Consider the following 27,603-nt stretch of genomic DNA (forward strand, 5'->3'; position numbering starts at 1 on the left):
TCAGGGTCAGAGAATGAAAAGAGCAAGGCTGCAAATGTTGGAATTCTGAAAGAAAGAATGTAATTACTGGAAATGCCCTGCAGATCAGCCAACATCACAAAGTGAACACATCTCAAAAATTTTGGATCTTGATGTATTTCTCATGACTGGGAGATGTTACAGAAAAACTGCATTGAAAACAATTAACACAATTTATTAAAAACTTAAGTTTAATAAAATAGGGTAATGGAGAAACTCACACAATGACAACAGATAAAGAAATAAAATGACCAATGCTTAGGTGGAGAACTGGAAATAGATAATTGGTAGAAGTAAAGTTCTTTTGCTGCTTCACTCCTTTGTCCTGTTGTTTCTTTAAATACTGCTCCTCTACAAAGTCTCCCAGTTCCCAGGAACGGCTCTATATGCAAAATCTTGATTTGTATCTTTCCAAAGGTGCCATCTGACTTACTGACAATCAAAATAGCAAAGTCGATCATAATATACTAACCACATGTCACAGAAAAAGGTGGAATCATATGATGTGCACATGCAATGCGCCAAAGAAAGCTCATTGTCTCATATAGTAAAGATAAACCAATGACTGGCCATAGTGCTGGGCAGCGGTTTATGTGGAGACTCCATGTTAACTATAAATGTGGACTGTGTGGGAAAGGGCTGTCTGTTGCTTACTTCTTCTCACCAATAGGAACCAATGTCCTGGAACCAAACAGGAGTTCTGGTGCAGTGGATGCTGGAGGAGATGGGGAGGAGGGAATTAGCCTGCATTTACAGCCAAACCCTGGGACAGGAATGGGTGGCAAGGCAATCTCAAAGGTAGTGAAGTAGGTAGGCAAGGATATATGGAGGTTGATAGCAATCCAGACCAACTTGTAGGAATGCGAGGAAGTTGTTTTAATTCTGAGAAGTTTCAAGCAGTTCCTTTAAGCAGCATTCATAAGGCCACTCGCTGACTTATACAACAATTGAATGGAGCTGACAATCAGGGTCTTACCAAGAACTCAATTTGCATTTGCAAGGAGCTCCCTAAAACAATTGGGTACTCGAGCTGCCCATCTCCGGACCCAGCTCAAATGGAAGATGGATTTGTAAACTGGACAGAAAATGGCTGATGGCCTTTTTTTTGCCTACTATTGCCACACAGATGGACGGAGTTAGAATGGGCTCTCAAGTGCCTTCTTTTTAGCACAATTGATAATAGTTAGGCTGGAAAGGCGGTTTCTTTGAAAGATGAAAGTGGTTGGTTCAAAGCACATGTTTCTCCTGACATTTGAAAAATTGAGCATCAAATTCAACTTAAAATTTTGTAATTTGGTACCTGCTTTTTAAAAAAAATTTCAGGGCGCCCCTGGTCAAGAGAATTATGTCAGAGGATATCCTGGTGAAAGAGGAAACCCAGGTGTACCGGTAAGTCCCTTATACACTGATGTGTGAACTGTGCTGCCCGTGCAATGAATTCTCATATTTTTAGTCTGCACACTCCTTTTAGTTTATTTAAGGCACATGCTAGCAAAACTTCATCAGCCTGTGGATCTATTGGTGCTATTTTGAAAAATAGGATGGGAGATTTCCCTGCGGCTGTAGCTGATACTTACAGCCCCATCAACATCACTAAAACAGATTATCGAGTCATTATCCTATTACTGTTGGCATAGACTTTCTGTTGACTGCTGTGTTCCCTCTATTCCTGACAAATCTTTTCTGAACCATTTCCATTTTGAGTCTGAGTTATAAAACTAGGCTGGGTCCTTTTTTTGCTGGAGTGTAGGAGGCTGAGGGGTGACCTTATTGAGGTTTATAAAATCATGAGGGGTGTAGATACAGTGAATAGCAAAGGTCTTTTCTCTAGGGTGGGGGAGTTCAAAACTAGAGGGCATATTTTTAAGTTGAGAGGAGAAAAGTTTAAAAAGGGCATGAGAGAGTTTCATGTGTGGAATGAACTGCCAGAGGAAGTGATGGATGCAGGTATGGCTACAATGTTTAAAAGACATTCAGTGCAGGATTAGGAAAAGTTTGGAGGGATATAGGCCAGGCGCAGGCAGATGGGACTAGTTTAGTTTGGCAACATGGTCGGCATGGACTAGTTCGACTGAAGGGTCTGTTTCCAGGCTGTAAGACTCTGTGAAACATTAACCCTGTATTTGTCTCCACAAGCACTGCCTGTCCTGCTGAGTTTCTACAGCAGTTTATTTTCTTGGGGTGAAAGGTGATTGGAGTCGGTGAGGATGTGGACTAATCAGATCAGATGTGGTCTTATTAAATGCGGAGTGGGCATGAGGGAAGGAATGGCATGCTTCTGCCCCTAAGTTGTACTGTTGTGCCCTATCAAATCCTTGAATTACTTTAAATATCTCAATTAGATTATTGCTAAATCTTACATAATCAAGATAATAAAGTATTGTGTTTTTCAGTTCCTTCAGTTCTCTATCCAAAGGCACATTCTAGGCTATTGTTTGTCAAACCATGGCGAAGTGCCATGATTTTGTACTGCTGATAGGTGAGACTATTCCTGAGACAACCTCAGCCTGAATGGGAATTGTACCATGTGCTTTCAGCCTTAACCTGATGCAGAAGCTACCCATTAGCCAATGGAGCAAAATGGTCCCTCAAGTCTTGTCTAAAAGTTAGACTGAAAGTTGAAAGCTGCAATATGGGCCATCAACTGATTTGTGTGGTAAGCTTTCCTAGCTGGAGGGAGGCTATACACTTATCAACAGTTGTTAGTTCAGGAAGAGAAAATAGCAAAAAGAAAACTGCTTGCTAAAGTAAGGTAAATGAAGTAAAACGCTGCAATAACTGAGGAACGTTGGAAAGCTTTGGCCCCTTTTGAAATTGCAACAATAATTATGCACTCTCTCTTTTGTTCAATTCAACATTTGGGAATTGCTGGGGCTGCAAAAGCAAAAATGAAAGCTGGAATAATATTGACTTTTTTTTGTTTTTCTTTACCTACAGGGCGAACGTGGAGCAAGTGGCACACCAGGCTTCCGTGGTAGGAAAGGAAATAATGTAAGAAAAGCTCATGTATTCATGAGTGGACACCAATCCTTTATTTTCTTTGCCACTAATTCATATTTATATTTGTGTTCACATCATCTTTAAAATGCAGATTTTCTTTTAAATTAGATACTGGTCACATTATTCCTCTTGCTTCTTTGGTAGTTTTACTTATGTTGAATCCAATCCTTGAATTCTGTCAGACATTCATAAACAGGATCAATCACAGGACTCATTGGAATGCCTGTGACTTCACATAGCTGGAGATGGACTATTCATTATTTTAGAATATGGTAGGAATATAGCAAGCTGCTCCCCAAGAAAGTGAGAAATCCAGATGTTCCCTTATTTGTTCTGAAATGCTGAGACAACTCAGAGAGATTGATGAGATTAATGAGAGTTTTCACTGTTCCTGAGCTGGAAATCTTCCAAAAAAAGCAACAGCTTTAATTGACCTCAAATTCATGTCTTTGACCCATTTTCCTATGGGACGATGTGAGTAGTGTTGTTAATGGATCAGGGCTATACTACCAGCCTGCACCAAAACTTAAGGCAGAATCTTATAAGGATCTGAACAATATGGGTTAAAGCAAGATTAGATGAGAAATCCATGAAGGCCCATCTCGATGTTGGGAACATCTCTCTCCATCCTTTATGGTTTCCATAAATGGTACAGTGAGATCCTGGTGAGTTAGCAGCGAGTTGCCAGTGGATGGTGATTAATGTTTGTTAAACACCTCGTTGGCGGACCACCTCGCTGCTTTAATATTCAGCTTTCATGTCTTACCAACCTCAGCAAACAAACTCGACATTGAGAAACATAGAAAGAACTGTGGATGCTGGAAACCGGAAACAAAAAGAGAAATTGCTGGACAATATCGACAAAGTCTGGCAGTAGCTGTGACGAAAAATCAGAGTTAATGATTAAACAGAGAACAGTTTTGAAGAAGGGTTACTGTACCCAAAACATTAACTTCAAGAATGAGAAAACTCTGCTTGGAAAACAGAACATGTTCCTAATGATAACGAAGTGTGGAGCTGGATGAACACAGCAGGCCAAGCAGCATCTCAGGAGCATAAAAGCTGACGTTTCGGGCCTAGACCCTTCATCACCCTGATGAAGGGTCTAGGCCTGAAATGTCAGCTTTTGTGCTCCTGAGATGCTGCTTGGCCTGCTGTGTTCATCCAGCTCCACATTTTGTTATCTTGGATCCTACAGCATCTGCAGTTCCCATTATCACATGTTCCTAATGAATTCACCTTGCTGCTTGCTCCCAGAGATCTCCATGCTGGACACCAGGCAAGCAATTTCAGAGCACACACAATGAGCTCTGGTCATGTGCACATCACATCTACCGATGTTGGCATCCGACATGTGTCAGTCTCTTGGCATATTTCAGGCCCGCTTACAGAACACCCTGCATTTCAATGCTGCATGTTAGGATGCAATGGCAACTATGATCGTAATGCTGCAGCGAGGAGATTGTCAGCTCAGGGACATGGACAGAGTTCATGGACTGGCTGCACCTCCAGATTCTTTACTTGCTCTAGTGGGGCTCGCTTGCTCTGAGCCTGCCTTGCCTTTTGACACTTTGCTACCTCAGCCACCGATGCCAGGCCCACCTGTGCCTTTGCCTTCCCATTTAATGCTCACACAAAGGAAGGGAGCTTGCCATGGTTGTGACCAAGTTTCAGTCAAGTCAAGAGGATAGCTATTGCACACTGAGTCAAGGGCAGCCTCTGATACTCGTTCAAGGCTTGGAAAGGGCAAGGAGTTGAATGTCACATAGCTCCTAACAGCCTTGATGCTTTCTGTCTTGTTGCGAGCTGCTTTCCTCCTGGAATGAGAAAAGTGTGGGTATTCAGGGAAATGGAAGTGACAGATTTTTGGTACAGATGGGGAGGTGTTCTAAGTGAGTGAATAGGCAGTGTAGACGGGATACAGGGGTAGTGTTGACAGTGAATGAGGAAAAATGTTGCAGGCAATAATGAAAATGGTAGAACATGAGCTTTAGTGGGAGTTGGAGATAATAGCGTATTGGAGAGAAACGAGTTTTGAGAAGATTTGTAGCTCAGGTTGAGGTTCTGGATGTGAGTTTGCTCGCTGAGCTGCAAGGTTAGTTTTCAGACATTTCGTCACTTTTTTTATTTGAAAAAATATACTTTATTCATAGAATGTACAAAAAATAAAACATTTATACACCGACCCAGTCATGCAAGCCACTCCGGGTTACCCAGGGGGTACGTACACCAACTAAAGGAAAAAAACAAAACAGAGAAAAAAAAAGCAAAGAAACCGCCCCGGCAGTCGTCACCCCGCACAGTCCCAGTTGGCCCCCTGACCAGTTGGGGAAGGCGCCAGCTGGGCCCAGTTACCAGATAGGATTCTTTTCCCTTTTCTGGACGAGGGGGCTCATACGGTGGTCTTTCCCCACCGCGCCTTGGCGGCGGCTCCCCAAGCTTTAGCGTGTCCCTCAGCACGTAGTCCTGGACCTTGGAGTGCGCCAGTCTGCAACTCTCGGTCGGGGTCAGTTCTTTCAGCTGGCAGACCAGCAAGTTGCGGGCAGACCAAAGAGCGTCTTTCACCGCATTGATGGTCCTCCAGGCGCAGTTGATGTTGGTCTCTGTGTGCGTCCCCGGAAACAGCCCGTAGAGCACGGAGTCCCGCGTCACGGAGCTGCTCGGGACGAACCTCGACAAATACCACTGCATCCCCCTCCAGACCCCCTGCGCGTAGGCACACTCCAGAAGGAGGTGATCGACAGCCTCGTCCCCCCCGCAGCCACCTTGAGGGCAGCGTGCGGTGGTGCAGAGATTCCGGGCAGGCATAAAGGATCTCACTGGTAGAGCGCCCCTCACCGCCAGCCAAGCAATGTCCTTGTGCTTGTTTGAAAGTTCTGGCGATGAGGCATTCTGCCAAACGACTTTGGCAGTCTGCGTGGGGAACCACACGACGGGATCCACCCTCTCCTTTTCCCGAAGGGTCCTGAGGATACTACGTGCTGACCACTGCCTGATGGCCTTGTGGTCAAAGGTGTTTCCTTTCAAAAATTTCTCCACAAAGGACAGGTGGTACGGAACGGTCCAACTACTCAGAGCATTCCGCGGCAACGAGGCCAGGCCCATCCTTCGCAACACCGGGGACAGGTAGAACCTCAGTAAGTAGTGACACTTGGTGTTTGCGTACTGAGGATCTACGCACAGCTTGATGCAGCCGCACACAAAGGTAGCCGTCAGGGCGAGGGTGGCATTCGGTACGCCCTCTCCCCCATTTTCCAGGTCTTTGTACATGGTGTCCCTGCGGACCCGGTCCATCCTCGACCCCCAAATGAAGTGGAAGATGGCCCGGGTGACCGCAGCGGCGCAGGTCCAGGGAATAGGCCAGGCCTGTGCCACATACAACAGTACCGAAAGCCCCTCACACCTGACAACCAGGTTCTTACCCGCGATGGAGAGGGACCGGAGCGTCCACCTGCCCAGCTTCTGCTTCAGTTTGGTGATACGCTCCTCCCAAGTCTTAGTGCACGCCCCAGCTCCACCAAACCAAACACCCAGCACCTTCAGGTAGTCTGTCCTGACGGTGAAGGGGATGAAGGAGCGGTCGTCCCAGTTCCCGAAGAACATGACCTCGCTCTTACCCCTATTGACTTTGGCACCCGAGGCCAGTTCAAACTGGCCGCAGATGTCCAATAGTCTACTCACCGACCGACGATCGGTGCAGAAGACGGCGACATCGTCCATGTACAGGGAGGTCTTGACCTGAAGGCCTCCGCTGCCTGGGATAGTCACGCCCTTCAGGCTCACGTCCTTCCTGATGGAGGCGGCAAAGGGCTCCACACAGCACACGAACAAGGCAGGAGAGAGTGGGCAGCCCTGCCTGACTCCAGATCTGACGGGAAAACTGTCCGATTCCCACCCGTTGATCGAGACTGCGCTAACGATGTTGGCGTAGAGCAGCCGGATCCAATTGCGGATGCCTTCCCTGAACCCCAATTTGGAGAGGACGTCCCTCATGTAAGCATGAGAGACCCTGTCGAAGGCCTTCTCCTGGTCCAGGCTGACGAGGCAGGTGTCCACCCGCCTGTCCTGCACGTAGGCGATCGTATCCCTGATGAGCGCGAGGCTCTCAGCGATCTTCCTGCCCGGCACAGCACAGGTTTGGTCAGGGTGAATCACTGACTCCAGGACAGACCTGACCCGGTTGGCTTTGACCTTGGCCAGGATTTTGTAGTCCACGTTCAAAAGTGAAATGGGACGCCAATTCTTAATTTCTTCCCTCTCCCCCTTCCTCTTGTAAATGAGGGTGATGATGCCCTTCCTCATGGACTTGCACATTTCCCCTGCCCGAAGCGCACTATCGTACACCTCCAGCAGGTCCTGGCCGACCAGGCCCCACAGAGCGGAATACAGCTCGACCGGTAAGCCGTCGCTTCCGGGAGTCCTATTCCTCTGCAAGGACTTGAGGGCTCTGGCCAGCTCATGCAGGGATATCGGCCGGTCCAGCCACTCCCTCGTGCCGTCGTCTAAGACCTCCGTGATAGACGACAGGAACGACTCGGAGGCCGTGCTGTCCGTGGGCTTCATGTCGTACAGTCCGGCATAGAAGGATCTGCTGATCCTCAAAATGTCGGGTCGAGACGACGTCACTGAGCCGTCGTCCTCCTTCAGCCGGCTAAGCACAGAGCTCTCTTTGTGCACCTTCTGAAAGAAGAAATGCGAGCACGTCTCGTCCTGCTCCACGGAGTGGACCCTGGACCGGAAGATTATCCGGGAGGCCTCCGCAGCGAAGAGCGAGGCTTGCTGGCCCCTCACCTCGCGGAGGTCCTCCGTGACATCGACCCCCATCAACTGCAGAGGGAGCAGGTTCTGCACCCTTTTCTGGAGTCGCTACAGCTTTCCCCGCCTCTCTCTTGCCTTCTGAACACCCCTGAGGACAAAGAACCTCTTGATGTTCTCCTTCACCGTCTCCCACCAGTCGTCTGGAGACTCAAAGAGGGGTTTCACAGTTCTCCAACCGGCGTACCCCCTCTTAAGCTCCTCGACGTTCTCTGGGGTCAACAGAGTCGTGTTGAGCTTCCACGTCCCCTTGCCGGCCGGCTGGTCGTCCTGTAAGTGACAGTCGGCCAGCAGGAGGCAGTGGTCAGAGAATAACACCGGCTCGACGCCGGTGGAGCTGACCGAGAATGTCCGTGACACAAACAGGAAGTCTATCCTTGAGCGGATAGACCCGTCTGGCCGCGACCAGGTGTACCTCTGCTGTGCTCCGTCTGCAGGGGTGCTGAAGACGTCGAGCAGCTTGGCGTCCTTCACCGTGCCCATCAGGAATCTGGACGTGACATCCAGTTGACTCCCCCCCACCCGCTGTCCCCACGCCGGATCTTCCATCTGCATCGATGATGCAGTTGAAGTCTCCGCCTAGGATGACCGGCCTGGACGTAGCCAGCAGGGGTGGAAGCCGCTGCAGGACGGCCAACCGCTCACTCTGTACCGCTGGGGCTTACACGTTGATCAGCCTCAGGGGAGCGTTCCTGTAGGTGACGTCAGCCACTAGGAGGCGCCCCCCCCACCACCTCCTGAACTTGAGATATAGTGAAGTCGCGCCCCTGCAGCAGAATAGCCAGGCCCGAGGAGCGACAGTCGTTACCCCCCGACCAGATCGAAGGCCCACAGGTCCAGGCGCTGGACCATTTCCCGTACCTGCCGAGGTGCGGTATCCCGCACTCCTGCAGAAACAGGAGGCCCGCCTTGATGGTGGTCAGGTAGGCCAACGTGGATACACATCTCGCGGTTGACTTGACGCTGCGCACATTAATGCTCGCAACTCGTACCCCCATTGTGTGCAGTGACTGCAGTACCCTCCCCAAGTCCAAGGTCCAGCCCCTCCATCTGTCCCTTCATGCCCATTGCCCGGGCTAACTGCTGGATGCTCTCCGGGCTCAGGAAACCGTCCGTGCTGCCTTCCGGGTGGCATCCCCCTGTCAGGGGTGCGGAGGCAGGAGGGTCCAGCTCCGGGTCAGGCTGGGGACGCACTGTTTCCTCCTTCCCGCCTGGAAGTTCCGGGGGGCCCTCCAGTGCTCCAGCGGCACTTGACTGGGTGTTGGAGGGAGCCTCAGGACGCCTCCCGTCACCTGGAAGCAGGGTGCTGCTTTCCTTCCCCCTCGAGATCTTTAACTTCTGCTTTGGGTGGGCCCTCTCCGAATCCTCCTCGTCAGAGGAGCTCTTATAGCCCCCCTGTAGCTGCCTCTTCCCGCCTGATGGGTGCGGTTCCTGGGCCCGTCGACGCACCTTCCTCCTCGCTTTCCGGACTGTTGTCCACTCCCCTGGGTCGCCTGTCGCCGCCTCCATTGGCTCCGGGTTGTCGGTGGGGATCGGAGCCTGCAGGGGTGCTTTGCTGGCCTCGGGCCCATCCTGCAGGGCTGGGCCCTCCTGCACGGCCTGGCCCTCGTGCACATTAGTGGGGTCCTTGCTGGGCCCTGGTGCCTTCCTCTCCTCCGGGGGCGCTGGCCCCGCATTTCCCCTGCCGGCGACCTGGGCGTACGTGGTCCCCCGCTGCAGGCATGCCCTATAGAGGTGGCCCGCTTCCCCGCAAAGGGTGCAGCTTTTCTCTCGTGGGCAATCCTTTGCAAGGTGTCCCTCCTCCCTGCAGTTCCTGCAGATGGTGGCTTTGCAGTCGGCCGCCATGTGACCTGACCTACCACAGGCATGGCAGACTTTAGGTTGCCCTGCATAGGTCAGGTAGCCCCTGCTCCTGCCGATTGCGAAGCTGGATGGTGGGTGTGCGACATTCCCGTCTGCGCCCATCCTCAGCGTCACCTTGACCTGCCTCTTACTCGTCCAGATGCCAAAGGGGTCCACGATGTCAGTTAGGTCCCCTTCCACCTTCACATACCTTCCGAGGAAGGTCAGGACATCAACTGCTGGCACATGCGGGTTGTACATGTGTACAGTCACCATACGGCTCCTCTGCGCTGGCATCACAAACAGCGGGACAGCGGTCAATACAGAGAGGGGGCCCTCACCTCCTTTCTCCTTGAAAACCTCTAGGAAGCGCTCGCAAAGCTTGGCACTCCGGAAGGTCACGTCATAAAAACATCCTCCGGGGAAATCCTGCAGGCAGTAAATGTCCGCAGCAGCGAACCCACAACAGTCCAACAGGACCCTCTGCACGAAGAAGGTGCGGTCCACAGGTGCACCTTCATCCACCTTCTTTACAGAAACACGGATGGTGTTCCGGACCCCCTGACCTGGGGCATGAGCACTTGCCGCAGCCATCGTTGCAGGTTGGCTGCTCCCCTGAACCAGCGTTAGGCCGAAGCCAGCATTAAGATCCACTGGTTGCAAGAGTGCACAGCCAACCCGACGTCTTCCTTTCACCCCCAAGATAGCACTCTCCTCCTCTCGGTCCACAAGAGAGTGGGTCTTTATTTTGTTCGAGATGTAAGCTGGTTCACTGAGCTTGAAGGTTTGTTCCCAGATGTTTTGTCACCATTCTAGGTAACATCAACAGTGAGCCTCCGACGAAGCGCTGGTGTTATGTCCCGCTTTCTATTTATCTGTTTAGGTTTCCTTGGGTTGGTGATGTCATTTCCTGCATTGGTGGTGTCATTTCCTGTTCTTTTTCTCAGAGGATGGTAGATTGGCTCCAAATCAATGTGTTTGTTGATGGAGTTCCGGTTGGAATGTCATGCTTCTAGGAATTCTCGTGCGTGTCCCTGTTTGGCTTGTCCTAGGATGGATGTGTTGTCCCAATCAAAGTGGTGTCCTTCCTCATCTGTATGTAAGGATACGAGTGATAGTGGGTCATGTCATTTTGTGGCTAGTTGATGTTCATGTATCCTGGTGGCTGTTTAAAAGCTGGTCTTTATTGGCATTCAAAAAAAAATTGGCTCTGATGAAGATTGATGGTAATTTTAATGGAAATTTTAAAGATATGATTGTTTTCAATTTGGATTAGTTGTGATGATTAAATATGTCACTGATTTTAGATAAACTGCTATAGATTGGAACACTTTTATTCTTTAGTCATTTCTGTTATATTTCAGTCTGTTCAAAATTGTCGGCTGGCTAAAACAAATTGATTATTGTTTTGTTCAAGGGGCGGCCTGGCCGGAGAGGACTTGTGGGTAAAACGGTGAGTTGATAACGTCCTTGAGTTTAGTAGCACTTATTAAGATAAATAAAACTATTTACTGTCTGACAGCTTGGGTTCAAAATGATAGATGACTGTTGCTAATACCATGATAACATTCCCCAATAAACAAGACGTTATCATCCACCCTCACTTCCTCTCTCTCGCCTTCGCTCTACCCCCTCCCCCACAACAACATACTCTTTTATATTCAATGGCAATCTGAAAAAGGATCTCCAGATAACATGTGCTTTCAGCAGTTTGCAGGCTGCTAAGATCAGTAGTGAAAGTTTCAGAGCCATCCTACCTTGGGTCAGCAAACTGATTAGACCACAGGGACTTGGTGATTGGTGGGGGTGGAATTTTCAACATGGTCCTCCCTTCTACAGTTTTGCCTTTCTAGCTATGGGCATATTGAAAGAGAATTGGGAGGAGCATGTAATTTTAGTTTGAAGATCTGCCACCGGTTAGAGTTATCCATTGTGGTTGAAGAACATGCCATCAAAGTTCTCTCTGATCTCATGTATGCATGGTGCTACAACTAGTCTCCAATTTAATATGATTCTAGGTGAGATATGCCAAATTGCCAAGCTCCCAAGTGAGGAGAAGTGAACTGGCTCCCTTTCTCTCTTCCCCTCAATTGGCCATAACATGACTAATTTAAAGAAGGTTCCACTCCCTTGTAGCTGCCTTTCACACAGAGCACGTGAATTTAATTCTGTAAAGGAGCCCATTTAATCAGGCTTTCTTGAGTGAACTAATAGTTGGAAGTTAAATGGTAAGAGATTTTGGGCGTTGATTAGCTTAGAAGATGATTTGTAGCTTTCTGTGCCCTAGCCTTGGTGAGAATGTATTTACTTAGATGCACGCAGACTTGCGATGACTGCCAAAGACATTGTTACTTCACCTATAAAAAGCAATAGAAAGAACTTGTTTTGATATTTGTGATGACTCCAGTCTATCCCAGAGTATAATGCAGTCAATGAGGTATGCTTGATGTGTTGTCACTGTTACAAGACAGAACATGGGCCAGTCCATTTGTATTTGGAGATGTTCCACAGAAATAATATAATGAATAGGTTGTCTGTTTTAGTTGTTGTTTGAGGAATAAGTATTGGCCAGGATAATAGGGAGAACAGTCCTATTCTTTGAATAAATTTACAGGCTCTTTTAGAGCCATGTATTTCTACCTTTGGACTTTAGTGACTCAAGAAGAACATCTACTACCACCTGCTCCAGGGCAACCAGGGACGGGCAATAAATGTTGAACCCCAGTGGCACCCACATTCCATGAGTAAATTAAAGTAAACTGACTGTCATAAAAACATTTATTTCAATGCAGATCCTTTATGTCTCAAGCCTAAAACATATATTACCATTGTGCAATCTATCTTATCCCTGTCGACAAAGGCTGGGACCAGTGTAAGATCGCAGTTTATGCTGTCGATGCATCAGAAAAAGACTCAGGTCAGTCAACATTTTTAGCACCACTGAAGTCAAAAGCAGCGAAAAATTGTCATGTTGAATTCTAACATAACCACCTGATGACCAATCGATTTATCAGCATGACTGCCTGGATTTACACCTATATTAAAAAGAAAGTAAAATCCTCAGGCTGTGAAACAAGCAGCTGATCTGGTTGCATCAGCTTTCCATGAGGAAGGTTAATAAAAAATTAATGCCACCTTCTCCATGACCTCACCCCTATCCAACATCCTCCCCCGCCCCAAATATTGCAGCATTGAATCAGTATTTGAAGGAAAATGAATTGCAAAAAGATTCCTCTGAGATTATCTGCTGTTTAAGAGACTATGAAGGTTTAATGATGGAGGTTAATTTTGAGCTGGACAATATTAACCTGGAACTTCTATGAATTTTGCTTGAGGAAACAAGGATTATTCTGTTAATTATAATGTGCTAGAATCAGGTAAGTACCAATTATTGCTCTTGTTGGCATGTTGAGAATTAAAATTGAGATAACTGGGTGTAAGTTGCAGTTCTAGCTGCCCATCTGTCAAGTTTGGCTGTAACTTCCAGGTTAGAACCCAACCTCCAGTGACGCTTCTCGGTACAATTTCAATTCTAAATTTGACCCAACTCAATCAATGCAGTTCATAAGAGCATATCTGAGCTATTCCATAGGCTTTCAATCTAATTGAAAACAGCTTTTTATTCCCTATCAATGTTCAAATTTCCTTCTACAGGGTGTCAGGGGACTTTCCGGCTACCCAGGATCCATTGGGCCCTCTGGACTCCATGGCCAACAGGTAAATTTGAATCAAAAACAGAAGTCGCTGGAAAAGCTCAGCAGGTCTGAAAGCATCTATGAAGAAAAAAATCAGAGTTAACGTTTCGGGTCCAGTGATCCTTCCTCAGAACTCAGTTCACTGGACCCAAAGTGTTAACTCTGATTTCATTCTTCACAGATGCTGCCAGACCTGCTGAGCTTTTCCAGCAACTTCTGTTTTTGTTCCTGATTTGCAGCATTCGCTATCCTTTCGGTTTTTAGGTAAATTTGAAAGTTTGAATCTTCTAATGTATCTTCTGGGAACTCTGATTGGTTTGACTTATATGAACTGAAAAGATAATTTGCAAGTCTAAATCTCTCTGAGGCTTTATATCAAGTTAAGATTAATGAGATTCAGTCTTGAATCAGTTCTTCGAAAGTTGGATCTGGTTTTGTTTTGCTGGTCAGTATGTTTCTTGATTTAACCCCTATTGGTTAGGTACAGGATGGAGTTTGAAGTGACTTGACTGCAGAAATTTTGATTTATCATGTTTTAAGAATTTTATTTGTTTCCCTGGCCATTAACTTTGAGGTGATGAAAATTTAATTTGGTCCCTGATCCAAGTGAATAAATTTGGAGGCAATGGCCTAGTGGTATTATCACTGGACTGATAATGCAGATTTTCTGAAGAAGGATCTAGGCCTGAAACGTCGGCCTTCCTGCTCCTCTGGTGCTGCTTGGCCTGCTGCGTTCATCCAGCTCTACACCTTGTTGTCTCAGATTCTCCAGCATCTGCAGTTCCTACTATCTCTGGTTCACTAATGCCATTTAGGGAAGGAGACTGCCATCCTTCCCTGGTCTGGCCTATACGTGACTCCAGACCCACAACAATGTGGTTGACTCTCAACTGCCGTCTGGGCAATTAGAGATGGGCAATAAATGCTGCCTGGCCTGCGACACCCTCATCCTGTTAAGGAATAAAGAAAAAAACGTACACTGAAGCAGAGCACTGGTGAAGTAAGGTATTCACTTTGGATTAAAGTCAGATTATTTCACATTAGATTTGAGGCATGTCTTTTTCCTGCAATCTGACTCCCCCTCTTTTTCATTGGCTGAAGCAAAAGGATAATCAGCATATTTTCACAAAAGGCACAGTACTCTCTGGCTGTTAGTTTTAACTGCACAAGCAAAGATCTAGAGTATTTTTGTAAAAAAGAAATCCTCATAGCCCTGCATTTTTCACCTGAATATGAAAATTTCTATCAAATCTGTTTCAAACCGCCTTCATAGAATCAATCAATCATGGAATCCCTGCAGTGTAGATGCAGACCACTCGGTCCGTCCAGTCTACGCTGACCCACTGTAGAGCATCCTGTTCAGACACCTCCCCCCATTACCTGTAACCCTGCATTTTCCATGGTTAATTCACTTAATCTACATGTCCCTGGACACAATGGGCAATTTAGCATGGCCAATCCACCTAACCTGCATACCTATGGACTGTGGGAAGAAACCAGAGCACCCAGGGGAAACCCACACAGACACAGGGAGAATGTCTGTGTAGAATTTGCACAGTCACACAAGGCTGGAATTGAACCCGGGACCCTGGCAGCAGCACTAACCACTGAGCCATCATGCTGCCCCTTTAGATAATGCATTTCCGATCATTTCAATTTCTAATGTTTGAATGTTCCATCTGATATTTGCCAGTTGGACAAAATGGGATTGGGCAGAGTGTGTGTGTGTGTGTGTGTGTGTGTGTGTGTTGGGGGCGGTGGTTATGGAGAGGGGCTTGAAACAGTGCACAACGGAATACTAGAGAGGGCAGCCTTTGGTTGGACCTGCACCCAGCCAGGAATTGAGATCTTCTGCTGGGTGTGTGCCACTGTGTTGGGAAACTTTGGACCGACCAGAAGATCACAGTTAGCTTTCATTACCCACCTATTAACAAAGGTTTTGGAACTGAGGTTGGCAGCCCTGTGAGCTCAGAACTTCCCTCGATCAAAAAGACTGACACAGAGAATGGGGTCAGGAAACAGGGACGTTAACCGGTGCATTGGCTAGTGCAAGTATTCTTGGATATTCTTTGCCTCTTTTCTTGACCTTGGCAGAGCTCATAGATCTTCTTCTATGTCTCTATTTCGAAAGTTGATGGTTCCATATGCTTCTTGTTAAACAGCTTTATGAATTGTCTTGCTTCCTTCGAAAGACTTATCTCTCTGTTACTGCACTTCTGTTTGGAATTGTACCATTTAGTTTGCAATATTTCAATGTAAAAACTATTGTTCCTGACTCAAATCTTGAAAATATTCATAAACACAACGCAGGTGTATCCAAACGGGAAGTGAAAATTTTAAATACAGCTTCTATTTGGAAACTAATTTGTTAGTTCTGATATTGATGCCAGTGAATTTCCAGTCAGTTATTTTTAGTTTTGGTTTATAGGTGGTACAGTATTTTTTTTATTGATAATGGACAATATTGATACAGAAAAAGTCAGGAGACTGAGGAGTAGTGTCTGATTTGACACTGTATGATGATTTCCAATATGTCAGAAATAAAAACTTCCCCCTCTGAGCCATAACTTATGGGTTAGATTTGACTGGTTTTCTTCACATATTATGCACCTTTAATTATTTTCCAGGGATCTGCAGGAGCTGTTGGACTGAAAGGAGTAAAAGGAGAGCAAGGATTACCAGGGATTCCGGTTAGTAAGAGTTTTAATGTGTTAATATATTACAGTATCATCTAGTGGCTTTTGATTTAAAGTTGTGTTTCTCAAAAGTTCAGGACTCGTTCCTGAGGTATCTCAAGTCATAGAAAGCAAGTTTCTGGAGAGCTGGGATTTGTAGGATTAATGGGTTAATGAGGCTTAGTTATTGTCAAGAGTTGGGCAAGAGGTTTTTAACCTATTCTTGGTGACATTGAGTATGTTTTTCCCTCTTTGAGATTGCATGTTTGAGTAAGAGGACATTGATACATTGTAGTGAATGGCCTGAGTATGATACGCTAAATGATTATTTCTTATCTAGAAAGTAAAGGACTTACATATTATAACACTTTTTACCACATGAGCACGTCACAAAACATAACAAAGAAAGTACAGATGTCACAGCCAATTTGCACAAAGATAAATGGCCGGACACACTGTTTCAGTCACATTTGTCAAAGTATTGAGCAAGAACCTATTCCTGCTTTTGAAGAAGGGCTTGAGAACTTTCACACCCACCTGAGAGGACAGATGGAGCAGCATCTCCTGTTTGAATTGTTAGCCTGGATATTCATGCTTTAGTTTCTGGAGTGGGACTTGAACGCAGAACCATGTAACTCAACAGCATGGGTGTTATCCAGTAAGTATCTGACTAGTATAAATGGAGGAAATGGACAGGAAAAGTTGTCACATATTTGGGCTGGAAGGGGAGCTGTAATTGTGACAGTTTTGCATCTAACCTGATCCCAGTTTCAAACAAATACAAAGAGTGCTGGAGAAACTCAGCAGGTCTGGCAGCGTCTGAAGAGAAAAAACAGAGTTAACATTTTGAGTCCAGTATGATTCTTCAGAACTGAAAGAAGAATGATACTTGTTGAAAAGTCATATTTATTTACAGCTCATTCAGAAGACCTGTTTTATTCGGAGATCACTGGTGACTGACTGTCAAAGTACTTGAGTCAGTTAGTAAAGAAGAGACATACTGGGTTTGAAATGTTAACTGTTTCTCTCTTCACAGATGTTGCCAGAACTGCTGGGTTTCTCCAGTATTTGTTTCAGATTTCTAGCTTCCACAGTATTTTCCTTTAAATGAATCGCAGTCTCTACTGCCTGATTCTTTCCTGCCAAGCCTGAGATTCCCAAGTTTTGGAAAACAATTTTGTGTTAATCAGGAGTAAATAATTGCATGAAATTTATTTACAGCTCATCCTGAATACTAACTTCCTTTTCAGATCATTAGTTAAGTTCTTGGTCAAAGTACTTAAGTTTCAGTAATTCTTTTTTGGATGGATGGGGAAAGTTATGGAAAGAAAGAAAACAAAACAGAAAGCACATATGTAATTCAGATCTTTTAAAATGGCAATGCTGTGTTGACTTTAAGTTGACTTCTGAGGCAATGTTGTCCCAGAAGGCAGTGTTTTATTGGTTTTGGATAAAGATGTCTTGATATAGTAGCAGTTGGCAATCTGTCACTGAAACGATCTGCCAGAAGATATTAGTTAACAGCGGACGTTGTCACGATAAAGTGAATATTTACAACTTTTATGAACATACTGATACATGAGCATGTGATTTCGAAGCAGGAATTGGCCACTTGAGCTTGTTGTGTCATTCACCAAGATCAAAACTGATCAGGTGACTGGACATTCCAAATTACCTTTCACCCCCTTGCTAAACAAGAATTTGTCTACTTTTGCCTTAATAATATTCAAACACTGCTTCCGTCACCTTTTGTGGAAGCGTTCCAAATGCTCTCAGCACTCTATGTAAAAAGTGTTATCCTCATCTTTGTCTTAAATGGACAACACCCATATTTTTAAACAGTTCCCTCTAGCTCTAGGTTCTTCCGCAATAGGAAATCTTCTTTCTACATCTAGCTGTCATGACCCCTCAGCATGTCACAGATCAATCCGCCCATCTCTTACTGCTCTCAACTTGAAGGGATACAAACTTAGCTTGTCCAACCTCAAAATGGGCAGTTGTCCAGAATGGACAACTGCATATTTCCCCACATTATACTCCATTTGCTAAATGTTTGCCCATTTTCTTAATCCAATTGTATGCCTTTGTAACTTCTTTACCGCTTTACTTCCTTAAATATCTCGGTGTCATCACTAAGCTATCTTTACATACAATCTTTGGTTCCCTTCAGCAAAGTCATTTATATAAACTGTAAAACGTCGCGCGCAGAGGAGTGATCTCTGTGGTGCACCACATGTTATGGCATGATAACCAGAGGGGAAAAAAAGCTCCACCTATGCCTACTGTCTATTTTCTGTTAGCGAGACTATCTTCTAACCAGGCCAATATGTGCTACTGATACTGTGAGCTTTTATTCTCCATAATAACCCTTTGATATGACACCTTATTAGATGTCTTCTAGAAATCCCAGTATGTTACATCCACAGTGCCCCTTTATCCATATCACTTGTTACTTCTTCCAAGAACTCCAATAAAATTAGTCAAACATTATTTCCCTTTGACAAAATCATGTTGGATACGTCTGATTACTTTGGAGTTTTTCTAAGTGCCAATTCAAAATACTGCAACTTCTTTAATTAAGACATCTAACATTTTCCCTTTAATAGACGTTAAGGTATTTTGGCTGAAGATTTCCGTTTTCCATCTCGCTTCTTTTAATAAAATGTTCCATTTTGTTACTCTGTAAGCAATAGAGCCTTCTCTGAATCAAGTAAATTTTGAAAAATTAAGACCAATGTATCAACTATCTCACCTAAATAAAAGCAAAATATTGTGGATGTTGGGAAGCTGGAATAATAGAGAATGCTGGAGAAGCTCAACAGGTCTGACAGCATCTGTGAAGAGAGGAACAGAGCTAACATTTCGAGTCCAGCAAGCGTCTTCTTCAGAACTAGACAATAGTTCTGAACTAGCCGACTAGTTCTGAAGAAGAGTCGTATCAGACCTGAAATTTTACCTCTATTTTCTCCAACTATCACAATGTATCAGTCTAGTACTGCCTGCTGTCTGGTTCCCATTACAGTACGCTTTTAAGATCATAAGACTGAGACATACAAGCAGAACTAGGCCATGAGACAGATCTCATAATCTTCAACTTCTCTTTCTTGCCTTTTCTCTATTACCCTTGGTTCCCTTACTAACTCAAAATATGTCTATCTCAACCTTGAATATATGTAATGACCCAGCCTTTACAGCCCTTTGTGGCAAAGAATTCTGCAGATTACTCTCTAATGGAAGAAATTTATCCTCATCTGTGTTCTAACTGGGTGACCCTTTACTCTGAACTTATCGTTTCTTGTCCCAGACTGTGTCACAAGGGACAACAGCCTCCCTGCATCCATCCTGTGAAGACCCATAAGGATCCAATTAGGACAGGAGCTGCTTTGATTTAACACATCTTTCAAAATTTGATCCTTCCCTCCCACTTTTTAATTTAAAGCCCTTTCTATTTTCCTCATAAGTGCCTCATTAGAATACTGATCCCAGCAAGGTTCAAGGGCAGGGCATTGCATAGTACAATCCCTACTTTCCCAGCCTCAGCACCAATGCCTCGTGATGTTGAACCCACTTCTACCATTTCAGTCTTGGAGTTATGCATTTATTTATTTAACCCTATTTGCCTAATGCTAATTTGCATATGGCTGAGGTAAAAATCCAGAGATCATTACTTTAGAGTTTTGTTTTGTAATTTCTTGCTTTTTCAAAACTTTTTATTTTGTTGTTGGTGCCTTGATGGACCACAATAGTTTAATCCTCGCCCTTCCGTTACAAGTTTCTGTCCTGCCCTAAGCAGATGTCGTCAACTCTTTGCTGCAGAGAATGGTGTCAACACTGTATTAACGTCTAGTCAATGATATTTCTTTTTGCTCTCTTCCACCTAAATGGCTTTCTTCGCTGTGGTACCATGGATGATGACCGATTCAGCCCACAGCCCTCATTCTCATCCCAACAAGCTGAAAGAACGTTCAACCTGTTGAGCAGTTACAAAGGCTGAGGTTGCAGTACTCCTGCCCACTGGTTCCCTTTAGCTGCAGACACAGTGCCTCATTACCAGCCACTGATCAAATCAGAAGATCTTACCCGAAGGAGTGTGACCACATCCTGTTGCAAAATATCGTGATAACTCCCACACTCTGATGTATTGCATGTGAGGATGCTCTACAGCTTGTCTTTCAACTCAATGGCCCTGAGCTGAGCTCCTTGAACCACCCAACTGCAGAGCTGGAACATACTGGCACTCATTAGCTCTACCATGCTGCAGCCACGATATATTACCTGTCTTGGCACCTTTAATTTCCACAATCAATTACTTCTATTTTTATTCAATTAACCTTTACTGAATAACTTTAAATTTTAGAAACAGAATAGGCAATAGCCTCTTGTCAGATACTCATAAGCAAATCGATTCTTCATCTACAGTAGAGCAAAAGCCAATTCTTCTAGAGAAAACTAATGATAAAAAAGGACCTTCTTCCCCTAAATCTCAACTCAGAACAGTGTTTAAAGTTATCTTCAGTGCTAAGTCGCACTGTTGGCCCTGTATTCATACGCACAAAGTTAGCTCAGCCCCAAGTGTAGAAAGAAAATGTTTAAGCCATTTACCTTAATTAGCTAACGTTCGGTGAAGGGCCTGTATACCTTTGCTTAAGCCTGGATGAAATTTAGAAGTTTATTAGCAAATTTCAGGTAAGTGTGAAACACAAAGACAATTAAAAAAACAAAGAAATTAAGATTTCCCCTTACTCATCTGACTCCTAACACTCTGTTCAAGAGCGCACTCAATCTGCCTCAGTCGGTAACTTCTAAATTTTCACTCTGTAGCCTGTAGTGCACTGCTCTTCTCTCAGTTCCCTTCAATACTATTAAGACCCCAGGCAAAAAGTTACTATTAAACTGACCGGCCTGTCATTAAAAACATAAGCTGCAGTTTCTGTCAATTGCCATTGGTCCAACTGATAGAAAATTTGCAGAATAGTGACAATTTGCATTTAAATTGCACCTTTATCAGAATAAAACTAATCAAGGTGCTTCACAGTCAGAGAAAACCTGCTACCAAGTCATATATAGAACTAACTGGACAGGTGAGTATAAGGTTGGTTGGAGATCAACATTTTTAAGAAGCATCTTAAAAGAGGGAGAGATGGACAGGTGTAGGCAGTTCCACCCAACTAGACAATAGTATTGCAGAGAAAACAAGGTGTAGAGCTGGATGAATACAGCAGGCCAAACAGCATCAGAGGAGCAGGAAAGCTGACATTTTGAGCCTAGATCCTTCTTCAGAAATAAATAGCAAGAGAGGGGAAGGTGGATAGATGATGGATAGAGGAGAACATAGGTGGAGAGAAGACAGACAGGTCAAAGAGACAGGGATGGAGCCAGTAAAGTTGAGCGTAGGTGGGGAGTTAGGGAGGGGATAGGTCAGTCCAGGGAGGATGGACTGGTCAAGGGGGCGGGATGAGGCTAGTAGATAGGAGATAGGGGTGGGGCTTGAGGTGGGAGGAGGGGATAGGTGGGAGGAAGGACAGGTTAGGGAGGCGAGGACAAGCTGGGCTAGTTTTGGGATGCGGTACTGGGAGGGGAGATTTTGAAGCTTGTGAAGTCCACATTGATACCATTGGGCTGCAGGGTTCCCAAGCGGAATATGAGATGCTGTTCCTGCAACCTTCGGGTGGCATCTTTGTGGCACTGCAGGAGGCCCAGGATAGACATGTAGTCTGAGGAATGGGAGGGGAAGTTGAAATGGTTTGAGACTGGGAGGTGCAGTGGTTAGTGCGAACCCAGCCTAGGTGTTCAACAAAGTGGTCCCCAAGCCTCCACCTCCCCCTCTCTCCCTATTTATTTCAGAACCCCCTTCACCTCCCCCATTTCTGAAGAAGCGCCTAGCCCCGAAACGTCAGCTCTCCTGCTCCTCTGATGCTGCTTGGCCTGCTGTGTTCAGCCAGCTCTACACCTTGTTATCTCAGATTCTCCAGCATCTGCAGTTCCTACTATCTCTGAAACAATGGTATTGTAGTGTCGGAAGCGGTTAAGCAGGGATACTTTATCACATCCTGTAACTCTAAGCAGCATTGCATGTTTTCTGAAAAATTTTGAATTTATACCAAATGGAGAGCCTGGATTTCAATTCTCCTATACTTTACTCCAGTTTTGTTGTACATTTTTTGTAGATTCTATGTGAGGGGCTCATGGATATTATCACAAGGGTCAAAGTCAGCTGTTCATCTTTAGCTCATGCCTTTGTTGCTTCTCTCTCTTACCACAACTCACCAGGATAATCTTCTCCTATTGTTCCCTGTTGCATGAGCATCTTTTTCTGCACTCTAAACCATCTCCTCTCTTGTTTCCTTGAACTTATGATGTCTATGAAACCTACCACCTGCTCCTTAGATCCTTTTACCAGAAATTTCATCTTTGAACCTCTCTAATCAGGTTTCCAGCCTTTTCACAGTAAGGAAATTGCTCCCCATCAAAGTCACAGTTGACAGACTTTGTGCCTGATTGTGGTATACTATCCAAATACATCCCTCTAGAGTTACCTTTTAAAACATTGACCATTTCCAATGCTACACCTCTGTTGGCCAGGTGGGAAGAACTTCCCTTACTTGGTTCCGTTCTTTGTAAGAGAATCAGCTGCAATAGCTTCTCTTCTCATTCTTGTACCGTTACCTGTAGAGTGCCCCAAGCATCTACCATTGGTGCCCTCCTATTTCTCCTCTAAATGTTGGGTAATGCCATCAGCTGAAAACATGGCATCAATTTCCACTTGTATGCTGATGACTCTCACCAGCACCATATTTATTAGACTGCTGATCTGACATCCAACTCTGGATGAGCAGAACGTCACTCTGACCAAATATTAGGGAGACTGAAGCCATTGTTTTTGCTGCCTGGCACAATCTCTGATCCGTACCTACTGACTCCATCCCTCAACATGGCAGTTGTATGAGACTGACCCAGAATGTTCCCAAGCTTGGTGTCACATTTGCATTCAAGGTGATTTTGCGATCCTATGGATTCTCTATTATTACGATGGCCTGTCTGCACCACCTTAACAACTCAAAATTTTACTCTGCTGCAGCTCATCTGCTACTGAAATCCTAACACATGCCCTTGTTGCATTTAAACTACCCATTCCATGACATCCGTAGACAGTGTCTCAATTTTAACCCTCTGTAAACTTCACATCATTGAAAACTCTGCTGCTCCTGTCCGTCCTGTCCAAGTCTGGCTCACCCATAATTCACTGAGCTACATTGGCTCCTGATCTAGCAAAGCTACCATTTTAAAATTCTGATCCTTATTTTCAAATTCCTTCATGTTCTTCCCCTCCTCGCTTTCTGTAATCTCCAAACCTCCAAGATGTCTGATCTTAATTATTCAGCCATTTGTGCCAAGTTCTTAAGCTGCTAAATCTGGTCCCCAAGACTCAGTCTGTTTTATTTTTAGGATACTCCTTAAAATCTGAGCTCTTATTTTAGTAAGTTTCCCAAGTACGTCCTGGTGATTCAGTGTCAAATTTTAATTTGATTATGCTCCTGTGAAGCATTTTCTATGTGAAAGGTGCTGTACAAATTCTAATTATTGTCGATCTCTGGTTGACCAGCAATTGATTTATTTTTAGTGTTGTTTCCTTGTGTTTCAGGGTGCTCCAGGATTGTTTGGCTTCAGGGGTGCCAAAGGTAACCAAGGACTCCAAGGAGGAAGGGTACGTGGAGCAATCTCTAAGCTGTTAATTGATGCCTTGTAAAATGGTACTTCTAAACAGATCAACTGAAAAACTCAGAAGGAACAATACCCCCCAAATCAAAATTCACCTTCTGATGTAGGTAACTTAACTAAATCTGAAGTAACAATCTCTTTATAAGGTTTACTGGAATAACTTTCTGGATTTATAAAGTACAGAGGATGCCCAATTTACGAACTTTCGAATTACGAACATGATGCCAAACAGGGGTGTAATTTTAAAGACACAATGTATGAAAATTTCTCATACTTGGAAAAAAAACTGCTTTACGTCATCCTGCATTGCATTCAGGCCTGTGTACAAACTGACTAGCGAACCTACATTCTGAATGGAACTTGTTTGCAACAGGGCTACTGCTTTGAAGTTGCTGCAGGCAAATGCAGCGAACAGCTGCAATACCACTGACAGTCACAGGGGGTGCCATGGGCATGGTAACTGAGGTTTGTGAACTGATATGCTCCAGTTCTAAATTCAGTTTATCTAAGATTTAATATCATGTGAATTGAGTTGCTTGCATCCTTGAATACCATGCTAATTATCCTATAAGCACGTTCAAAATGTGAGCTTGCACCTTTCAAATTTTAACATAATGAAGTAAGTAACATTGTGGATCAAAGATTGAGTGCGTGATACATGGCATACAGCTGTTACATATTTTCTCGAGTGCATTGACTTAACTTTCAGACCACAATTTATGTCGAGAATGTAAATATTTATTTTTTAGCTCAGATCAGTTATAGAAATTTGCAAGGAGTTCCCTCCTGTTGCTAACATCATTACATCACAAACAAATAACATATTTTTCTCTCTCCTATCCAACTTCAATACCTAAGTACATCAGGTCAGAAGTGAAACTGAGGCTGTCTGCCTAATTACATAGTTACTAATATGACTATTTGAAGAAAAACAGAGATTGCCAAGCATTGTGTGTAATTACAAATTGCTACATAGTTGAATTGTTGTGAGGCTCTTTGAGTTGATTTTATCAGACATGAAGTGCTATGTAAAAGCAAGTCCTTTGTGTAGTTTGGAGCTGGAGGAACACAGCAGACCAGGCAGCATCAGAGGAGTGGGAAAGTTGGCGTTTCAGGCCGGGACCCATCTTCAGAAATGGGAGATGGGAAAGGGAGCTGGAAAATAAACATAGAGAGGAAGACTGTAGCTGGGGAAGGTGGGTGGGATGGTGATAGGTGAGGGCAGGTAGGCACTGGTGGGGATTGGTCAGTGAGGTGGGAGGAGCACAAAGGTGGGAGAGAAGATGGATAGGTTGTGTCACGTCAGGGAGGCGAAGGTGAGAGGGAGGGTTGGACATGGGATGAGGCTGAGGTAGGGAGATTTTAAAACTGGTGAATCCCATATTTAGGCCATCGGGCTGTCAGCTCCCAAGGCAGAATATGAGGTGTTGCTCCTCCAGTTGGTAGGTGGGATCATTGTGGCACTGGTGGAGGCCCAGGATGGACATGAGTGAGAGGGGGAGTTAAAATGATTGGCAACTGGAAGGTGTTGTTTGTCGAGAACAGAGTGCAGGTGCTCTACAAAATGGTCCCTGAGTCTACAGAGAGGAGGCCACATTGGGAGCAGTGATACAGTAGACCAAGCATACCTTTCTCATCAGACATCTGCCAACTTCGTGTACCTTCCTTGACTTGATACAATCCGTCCATCTTCTCTCTCACCTATCCGCCCCCCCCCCACCCACTCCCTACCTGCTCTCACCTATCACTATCCCACCTACATTGTCCAGCCCTACCCCTTCTCTCTCATTTATTTCCTGGCTCCCTTCCCCCTTCCCATTTCTGAAGAAGGGTTCCTACCTGAAACATCAACTTTCCTGCTCCTCTGATGTTGCTTGGCCTGCTGTGTTCCTCCAGCTCCACACTGTGTTATCTCTGACTCCAGCATCTGCAGTTCTTGCTTTCTCAGCTTTGTATAGTTTCTGATAAAGCTGTAAATTGATTTGACCCAGCACATTTGTTGCTGCACACGCGTGCAAGATGTCTCAATTATTGCTCACATATCGCAAAGTAATCTCCACCAATTACACCAAACTTGCTTTTTTTTTCTGAAATATAGTTCACTCTATTTTGTTCATTGAATTGTTGACATTTGAGTGTGTCATCGAGGCTGCATTTTCAATGCAATACTCAGCGATTGTTGCACTGTCACAGCGCCATCTTCAGGATGAGACATTAAACCAGAGCCCAGCTAGCCCATTCCGGAAAAGAGCTTACCTGAAAAGCTAGAGGTGAACTGGACAATATTTATCCCTCAACCAATGCCACTAAAATAATTCATTCTGATCAATTATCACATTGCTAATTGTGTGGAATTGCTGTGCACAAATTGATTGGTGTATTTATTACATTACAACAATGACTACACTTCGTAAACACTTCATTAATTTTAAAATACTTGCAAGATGTCTCAATTATTGCTGACATATTGTAAATATGCAATCTCCACCAATAATGACCAAACTTGCTTATTTTCTTTGGATATATTGGGGTCAAGGGCTTTGGATATATTGAGGACGTGAAAACAGTCACACAATTTTCTGATGAAGGGTCTAGGCCCGAAATGTCAGCTTTCCTGCTCCTCTGATGCTGCTTGGCCTGCTGTGTTCAACCAGCCCCACACCTTGTTATCACACACAAACACCAGTCTTTTTATAATTGTTAAATGAACTTCAGTTAATTTGGCAATGTTCATGAATCTGAATTATTTATTGCATAAATAGTACTAAATAATAATAGCAAACAAAAGTCATATCGACGATTGTTATTACTTACCATTTATTGTCACCTTGAAATTGCCTGAAGGGTGTAACTGGAGACTCGGGTGAGAAAGGAGAACCTGGAATAGCTGGACCTCGTGGACTACAGGTTGGTACAGGGCAGTCTCTTATCAGGAGCAAATTTGTGTTAACTGACATTTAAATTTTGATAAAATGATGCTGTATAAAGAGACTGTTGATTGAACATGGGGCAAAAGAGTCAAAATTATATATGAATAGAGATGAGTTTGCATGTTCCCCCTGTGTCTGCGTGGGTTACCTTAAGGTACTCAGGTTTCCTCTCACTGTGCAAAGATGTGCAGGTTAGGTGGATTGGCCCCATGTTAAAAATTGTCCCATAGTGCCCAGGGATCTACAGGTGAGGTGGTTTAGCTATAGGGTTGAAACAAACCCATTCAGGGTTTTGGGTGAGTCAGTACAAACCCAATGGGCCAAATGGCTTCTGTGCAGTGTAAGGATTCAGTGATTCTATGATGGGGTGCTACTTCAATTGTAGGACTACCGGCGATATTTTTTTTATTTCACAAGTATACGTTATTATAAAAATATCTTTGTATATATTCCTTGTTCCAAATGCAGTGTGGCTCTGTACAGTAGCATATCAAGGAAACAAACATTGGAGTTTAATTCTGTCCAAACAAACCAAGGACGTCTCTTACACATACAAATATTTACAAATATTCGAGGCACCAGGAGAGTCTGATAACTGCCAGGAAATTGTCAAGGAAATGACTGGTCACCTTGTATTATAGAACATAGAACATAGAACAATACAGCGCAGAACAGGCCCTTCGGCCCTCGATGTTGCGCCCACCTGTGAACTCATCTAAGTCCATCCTCTTACACTATCCCATCATTATCCATATGCTTATCCAAGGACTGTTTAAATGCCCCTAATGTGGCTGAGTTAACTACATTGGCAGGCAGGGCATTCCATACCCTTACCACTCTGAGTAAAGAACCTGCTTCTGACATCTGTCTTAAATCTATCACCCCTCAATTTGCAGCTACACCCCCTCG

The 27,603-nt window shown here is 44.7% G+C and overlaps 1 protein-coding gene across 1 annotated transcript in view; it reads left to right on the forward strand.

Annotated features, from left to right (window-relative positions):
• LOC125461298 (collagen alpha-6(VI) chain-like) overlaps positions 1-27,603 on the forward strand; it is a 135,485-nt gene that overhangs the window by 80,937 nt on the left and 26,945 nt on the right. Inside the window, exons 22-28 of the mRNA XM_048549897.2 lie at positions 1,342-1,407; positions 2,956-3,009; positions 11,093-11,128; positions 13,330-13,392; positions 15,998-16,060; positions 23,688-23,750; positions 26,609-26,671. Coding sequence (XP_048405854.2) covers positions 1,342-1,407; positions 2,956-3,009; positions 11,093-11,128; positions 13,330-13,392; positions 15,998-16,060; positions 23,688-23,750; positions 26,609-26,671 — 408 coding nt within the window. The remainder of the gene's footprint in view (positions 1-1,341; positions 1,408-2,955; positions 3,010-11,092; positions 11,129-13,329; positions 13,393-15,997; positions 16,061-23,687; positions 23,751-26,608; positions 26,672-27,603) is intronic.

Source organism: Stegostoma tigrinum, chromosome 2 (genome assembly GCF_030684315.1).
Source record: "Stegostoma tigrinum isolate sSteTig4 chromosome 2, sSteTig4.hap1, whole genome shotgun sequence".
Classification (NCBI taxonomy): Eukaryota; Metazoa; Chordata; class Chondrichthyes; order Orectolobiformes; family Stegostomatidae; genus Stegostoma; species Stegostoma tigrinum.